Genomic DNA, 6,990 nt, shown 5'->3' on the forward strand with positions numbered 1-6,990 from the left:
CTGGATTTTCGGAGATTTTTTTGCAGTCTGTAGATATTCATCAGAAATGCATAAATGGGGTGACATGAATTCATGGTTACCGTAGAAATAGCAAAGTATAACCTCATTTGAACATTTGAAGACTTACGGTATCCTGGGAAGACATCTTCTCCTTGTTTGTGTTTCAGGATAACCAGGAGAAGGACGGGGCGTTGATTGTCCTACAGGCCCTGGAGCCTGCGGTCTGCTTGGTGAGTGGAACATTTTTATCATGATCAAGATTGACATCTAAACTGCCAATCCTCCTACGCAGGGACATCAACGACGAGACCGCCTGCTCTCTCAACCGTCATCCTTAGTTCCTGGACGCCTAGCTTATAAATACAGTCAAACCTGTCTATAGCGGCCACTCAAGGGTTTGGAGAAATATTTACTTGTACTGATAGAAATAAGAAGTAAGATAGTGCGCTGAAGTTGTGTCGTTGTGTTTTTTGTTTTTTTGTTTTGTTTGCTTTTAGACAGATGAGGACAATGTGGCACTGCAATCAAGTTAGTAACTTATTTTAACAGTGACACAGTACAGACAGAAGGTAAAGGTAGTTCTTTCTTTTACCTCCCCTCTCAGGTACCCATTTTTACACCTAGATGAAGCAAGGAAGGTCGTGTAAAGGGCCTTTCCCAAGGGAACAATGTTGGGGCACGGCAAATATCAAACTCTGGACCTCTAGATTCCCAACCCAAATGCTCTACCAGTTATGCCACACAAGACACCACAATTATAACAGTGGTTTGTAAGTTTGTTTGTTTGTTTGTTGTTTTACAGGACAGGTTCCCAAAGTCTCAGGTCGATGTTTACATCACAGTATTACAAGACGACGGCAGCGGTGGGTAAACAATAGTAAACGATCTTGTACTTTTCTTATTCTTCTACTAACACATAAGTCATGACACATGAGTCACGTAAGCTTCAAAAAGTTCAAGGCCACCCTGACAAAGGGTAGAGGAATTTTCTGACCTCTGACAGGGCTTGAAATACCACCTGCATATGCAGGTTAGTGCAGGTAAAATTGGAGCTGTGCAGGTATCTCTGGTGTCTACCTGCACCTAACCTGCACTGGTCCATGTACATTAGCTACATTAAAAGAAAAAATAGCAATGGTTTCTGAACTATTTTAGTATGATCCATATTTCCTAAATTCAGAGTAGTGCAGGTAAAGTTTGTCTGGTGCATGTTCAATGTTATCTGCACCAGTTCAGGTATATGCAGAAAAAAAGTATTTCAAGCCCTGTCTGACCTCACAGATTGACAAAATCTGGTAGCATACATCGAATTTGTTGTTCATATTTTGAAACGCCGAGCTGCCGATAAAGCAAAGCCTATAAAAAGTTTCCTGACCAGTATACTGTAATTCCTGATTTTTTCAATGTACTGTTATGTTCACGGTTTTCACGGTGACGACTGTAACGTGAACTTATCATTACTGATAACAAATAATTCACAGACTTTTTTATGTGCACTTGCCTCGACAGTGAACATTTAGTTCCGAGAACAAGTTAAATTTTCTCAGACCGTTGAAAGTTTGGTACCGTGAAGACAAAGTGAATTACAGTATGTAATACTATGCATTAGTGTTTTCCCTGTGACATGTTTTGTTGCTGTACTTATTGATGCAACAGTTTCTTTCCCTGTGATGTGTTGTTGTTGTTGTTTATTGGTGTTGTTTTTGTTTTTGTTTACAGCCCTGGCAGCTGCGATCACCTGTGCCGCCGCGGGATTGGCCGATGCGGGAGTCATGATGTATGACATCGTGGCGGGGTGTTCCGTGGTAACCATGGTTTCCTCGACTTTTAAACAGTTATAATCATCCAATATACACTTTCAGTCGTAATTGTGAATTCAGCATTTGATGAAACCAAACTTTGACCCCTGACCTACATCTATGGTATAACCAAATCTTGACCCCTTACCTAAAGTGGAACCCCAAAACCTTGAGTGCTGACCTTTAGAGGAATCCTTAACTTGCCCCTGACCTTTTGAACCCTAACCTTGAAGCCTGGCCTATGGTGGTGAAACCTAAGATAGACCATGACCTCTGACCTATAGTGAAACCCTAGCCTCAAACTCTGACCTTAGTGGAACCCCACCCTTTACCCTGCCCTATTGTTGAACCCTGACCTTGACCCCTGACATACAGCTTGACCCTAACCTTGACCCCTGACCTGTTCCAGAGACAGTGTGGGGAGAGACAGTTGTTGGACCCCAGTGTGGGTGAGGAGTTAAGTCAGGAGGTGAGTGGTTGACATAAAAGCCTATCCACTCAGTTTGGTGTGTAGATGGTTCTGTTAATTTTGAAAATGAAGTGGATGCTTAGCAGCCTGGGTTTACACAATTTCTTGCTGGCTGGGGTTATGGCTCAATCTATGGCAACTATCGGACCAGCTGTTCGGAGTGCAATAACTTTTAAAATGTCACTAAGTATGAGCGAATTAAGGAATGGGTTTAAGTGCTCGTTCGAACAGGCATTCCAACACCCGAAACACCCTCCTTCCACTTGTGGGAGGGCCCATTGTTATCAAATGAGCGCTCTAGAACCTATTTTTTAATTCGCTCATTAACTGACGTTGCCACCAAACAGTTTGATAGTGCATGTCGACATCTCCAGACAGAAGCAAACATAAGAGCAAACTACTATCCGGATGGTACCCAGGCTAGTACTGTGTATAAGGTGTTTCATTTTCAGGGGGAGAGTGCAGAGGACCATGGGATGGTGACGGTCGGACTGCTGCCATCGCTGAACCAGGTGTCGGCACTAACGTTAGACGGACATCTGCAGCAACAAACAGCTGTACAGGTCAGCACACAGTATTTGTTTGTTTCTTTCTTTGTTTATTTGTTAATCAAGTGTTATGACTCTACTTCTGCTCTGCATCTATGTCAAAAGGTTCGGGCAGACCCCCACCCATACTGTTTTGAGAACTTTCCAGTCCCACAGACACACACAGAAGGACATGCACACACACCAATACACACACAGACACACACACAGACAAACACAGACACACACAGACAGACACACACAGACACACACACACACACAGACCAACACACACACACACACATATACACACACAGACATGCTAAAAACAACACCTTGCTATTACAAAAGGTAAGTAAAGTTGAACTATAAAGCACCAATCTGACAACTCCGAACTTAGGGAGATTCATTTGAAGTGACCACAATATCTTAGACAAATTCCTTCTAAGACCATGCTTCTTGTGTCCCCAGGCCGTGAAGACGTGCATCGGTGGATGCCAAGGAATCTACCCCATCCTTAAAGACTGCTTAGTCACGTCTACAAGAAAGAAGATCCCCGCCTTGGATCCGAAGTCGAGCCATGCGAGCACAGAGGGACAAAACGGGCAGACATGAGAGTACATATAAGCCACTTCACCGTATGAACTGCTCATGCACAAGGTCAAAGGTCATATTAGAAGATGAACGGACGGACATGAGACTGAAGAGACCAGCAGGCTTTTAGCCAGGCATGCGTCATGGCGTCATCTGGACGCGCTTTTCTTAAAATAACAAGAAATTGTACGCACTAGATGCTCTTACACTGGGGAGCAGATCCTCTGACAAGCATGAAATTCTGATTGACCAGGGATGCCACCAGGTCATTTGTGGTCACAGTCTTCTACTATGACCTCTTTCACAGTCCACTTTCAATGCCCCCCCCCCCCCCCCCCCCCGCCCCCCAAGAAAAAACCCAGCCCCATTCGAAGATTGCAACCGAGTCTAAGAAAACCTCAACTTTAGCTGTTTCTCACACTGTTGTAAGAAAATGTTGCTGCCATCCTGTGAAACTGGTATGGTACAGTAGAGCGGCAAGTAAAACAGATAAACACTTAACAAAACAGATACGGAAGTAATAAATGAATTGTCCATTTTGCTTGGGAGTAGTTTTGGTATAAACTATTTTTTCACATATGTAAGCTAAGACTTTTGAATATTCCATTATTTTATACAATGTATGGACATAGTTAAATAATCGACATGACTCTTTGTAAGGTCTACTCTATCTGCACACAACGATACTTTAGTGCCAGTACTAGTAATTATTTTAACTATTTCCGTAAAACTAAGCTAGAAATGTATTTCGAGTCTTGAGCAAGGTCTCAATAGTCTGAAATAAAAAAGATAAGAAATAAAGAATTTATAGTTTGTGTGCCATGTTCTATGTGTTCTGTTATTTGTTCAGTATTAAACTGCCGGATCAGGTAGATTTCATAATAAGGGTAAAATTTTTTTAGTACTCACAGTTTTGTGTTGCCCTTGAACTCATTGTAATATCCAACCAAAGAAAAATTGGACTCACCCAAATTTTCGACTGAACAGCACCAGTCTTTGTCAAGGAATGAACAACCCAACTAGCTACAACGTGCTACATAATTGATTCGACTGAGAATGCTTTACAATTTGCTGACAACGCTTAAATCATATATACTTAGTATATATTACTAGTGGGCTTATTTAGGAGAAGGCATTACAGACCCTAAAAGTGGGGCATCTCTTGAGGACAAGGTAGAAGGAAGGTACTTAACTTTTAAAACTTTCTTTAAGTTAGAAAAAAGGATTCGTTATTTGTGTAATTATATGTTTTGTTTTGCTTTTGTTACATTTCAACGAAAGAGGTTTAATATCCTCGTATTGAAAAATGTCCTGTGAACTCTACAACTGAAGTGCCACCTGTCCGTGTTGGGTAGAACTGCAGTGGTGACGTACTTGCTGCCATGGCGACGATAGCAAAACAAAGCATCCAACCGCATCAAAACGCCAAGACCGCCTTCATATACATGCATTTTGGTTTTAGTTTATCCGATCATTGTAGTACTTATTAATCCACTAATACATGTACTAGTTAATTACCAAATTTTTAATTAATGATTTTAGGTCGTTTTTTTTTTCCTTGTTGTGTTGTGTTTCACGAAAGCTGGTTGTTAAGCGTTTGGCGCGTCTTGTCCAAACGGTCCAAGATGGCGGCCCGACAGCCCGTCGCGCGAGGAGGGATGTGGAACACTCAGCAGGCCCAGTACAGTAAGGAGACTCAGGAGCTCCTTAAAGGTGCGGGACCGAGATAAGAACACAGGGAAGGGTCTGGGGTTAAAACTGATGGTGTCTTGTGGCGATTTAAGGCGGTATCTGTGTGTGTGTGTGTGTGTGTGGTATACCAAGCGTCCGTCACAAAAATAATTTGTTGTTTTTGTTGCTCTGTTTAGCACCAACTCTCATAAATTCCACCGGATATGCCATAATACCACCACATGGGGAAAATACATGAATTTAAAGTCATTGAAAGAGATGTACCGATGCAGTATAAGTAACGTTAATCTATCTACATGTTTTATTTAAAGAAGTCTACCTACTCTACTCTTGAAATGAAGTTGTGCCAAATTATGACATATCTTTGTTTTGAATCCCCAGTCATGATGCAGGAGTCGAAGCTGACGAATTTCCAGCAGAGAAAACTCAAGCAGACGATGAAAGGTGCGTTTACCTGTGGTTGTGCTGGTTCAGTTTTATTTCCAGACAAATTAGACAACAAGGATCTTACTGTATTAGTACAGACTTAACAGTGAGTAATGGTACATGTAGTAGTCAGGGTTCTCCCCAGAATTTGTAGTATAGTGGAGGGGCTGGCAAAAATAACCCGCACCAACGCGTTGCGCTTTCATGGAAATGGGTTCATTTTGCAATGACAGAGGGTGTCAAATACTACAAGTATAATATATTGTTGTGATTCCTTTGTTGTGAAGTGGCAAAACGACTATTGTTTTGATCATTGCTCATTCACAAGTTTTTGCAGACAATGCTGACTGAAAAAGTGATGCCACTTGGCACAAAAATCTGTGAATTGTCATTAATTTTAGCAAAGGTAACAAAGAAAATAGGGAAGAAACACACTAAATTTGAAAAATAGTATAGTAGTGGAGCTGGCTGAGATTATATTGGAGGGCCTCCCTTATTCCACCCTCTAGGGAGAACCCTGGTAGTAAAAACAGTAGTTGAATGTTGTATAGTTAGTAGTTATAATTACTGTAGTAGATATACTACTAGTAGTATAGAGTCAGAACTATCAATGGTTTAGAAGAGATAGAATAAAGAAAGCTAGATGGTCATCAATTTTACCTGAGTTGAGTGAAGAAAATATGGGTCTAAAGTACATTTGCCAAACTCACAACATCCAAGGGCCTGCTGGTCTAGAGATTGGAACCAAGAATTTTGTTTAAACTAAAGCATGCAAAAAACTCATCTGTTTCTGTTCCAGATGGCGGCACCCTCCCCCTCAACTGTCCACCAACCAGCAGCCAGCGTCCCCAGCGCCCCGTCGCGCCCGTGACCCCCAGCAAAAAGGTCAACCCACGGACATACCTGGGAGGTCGGAGGTCAAAGGAAGCTTGCGAGAGCTCACCGGCCGCACAGCCAGAGGATTATAGACCCAGACCAAAGAGTCAGTACTTGTTTATTTGTTTGTGTGTTTCTTTATATTAGTGATCACTCAAGGTATAGTAGAAGCCAGTTAATTGCACAATGGATTGCCGTACACTTCTGTTAGTTCTTTAGCGGCATTCCAAAATCCAAAACCAGAGCGGTCCAGCTGGATAACTTCGCATTGTTGCACCATCTGGATAACTGCACAAAATACACTGGCAAATCGGGTGTGCAATTAAGCAGCTTCTACTGTACACACAAAAAAAAGGTTAGGGCAGCATGATGGCATATGGAGATAACATGTTTGTTTGTTTGTTTCTTTGTATTTACAGAGGCGGTGTGTACAGATAAAGAGAAGGCGCGGTTAGGCAGCTTGATGGCATATGGAGATAACATGTTTATTTATTTGTTTGTATTTACAGAGGCGGTGTGTACGGATAAAGAGAAGGCACGGTTAGGCAGCCTGGTGGCGTATAGTAATGTTTGTTTGTTTGTATTTACAGAGGCGGTGTGTACGGAT

The 6,990-nt window shown here is 41.9% G+C and overlaps 2 protein-coding genes across 2 annotated transcripts in view; both read left to right on the forward strand.

Annotated features, from left to right (window-relative positions):
* LOC118405079 (exosome complex component MTR3-like) overlaps positions 1-3,727 on the forward strand; it is a 6,286-nt gene extending 2,559 nt beyond the window's left edge. The window contains exons 5-10 of the mRNA XM_035804479.1: positions 168-230; positions 803-863; positions 1,720-1,805; positions 2,209-2,268; positions 2,721-2,831; positions 3,267-3,727. Coding sequence (XP_035660372.1) covers positions 168-230; positions 803-863; positions 1,720-1,805; positions 2,209-2,268; positions 2,721-2,831; positions 3,267-3,410 — 525 coding nt within the window. The 3' untranslated portion in view covers positions 3,411-3,727. The remainder of the gene's footprint in view (positions 1-167; positions 231-802; positions 864-1,719; positions 1,806-2,208; positions 2,269-2,720; positions 2,832-3,266) is intronic.
* A 1,226-nt stretch (positions 3,728-4,953) lies between these two features.
* The window catches only part of LOC118404435 (UPF0193 protein EVG1 homolog), a 4,032-nt gene continuing 1,995 nt past the window's right edge, over positions 4,954-6,990 (forward strand). The window contains exons 1-3 of the mRNA XM_035803509.1: positions 4,954-5,102; positions 5,463-5,525; positions 6,307-6,507. Of these exons, the coding sequence (XP_035659402.1) occupies positions 5,015-5,102; positions 5,463-5,525; positions 6,307-6,507 (352 nt within the window). The 5' untranslated portion in view covers positions 4,954-5,014. The remainder of the gene's footprint in view (positions 5,103-5,462; positions 5,526-6,306; positions 6,508-6,990) is intronic.

The sequence above is a fragment of the Branchiostoma floridae genome, chromosome 17 (genome assembly GCF_000003815.2).
Source record: "Branchiostoma floridae strain S238N-H82 chromosome 17, Bfl_VNyyK, whole genome shotgun sequence".
NCBI lineage: Eukaryota > Metazoa > Chordata > Leptocardii > Amphioxiformes > Branchiostomatidae > Branchiostoma > Branchiostoma floridae.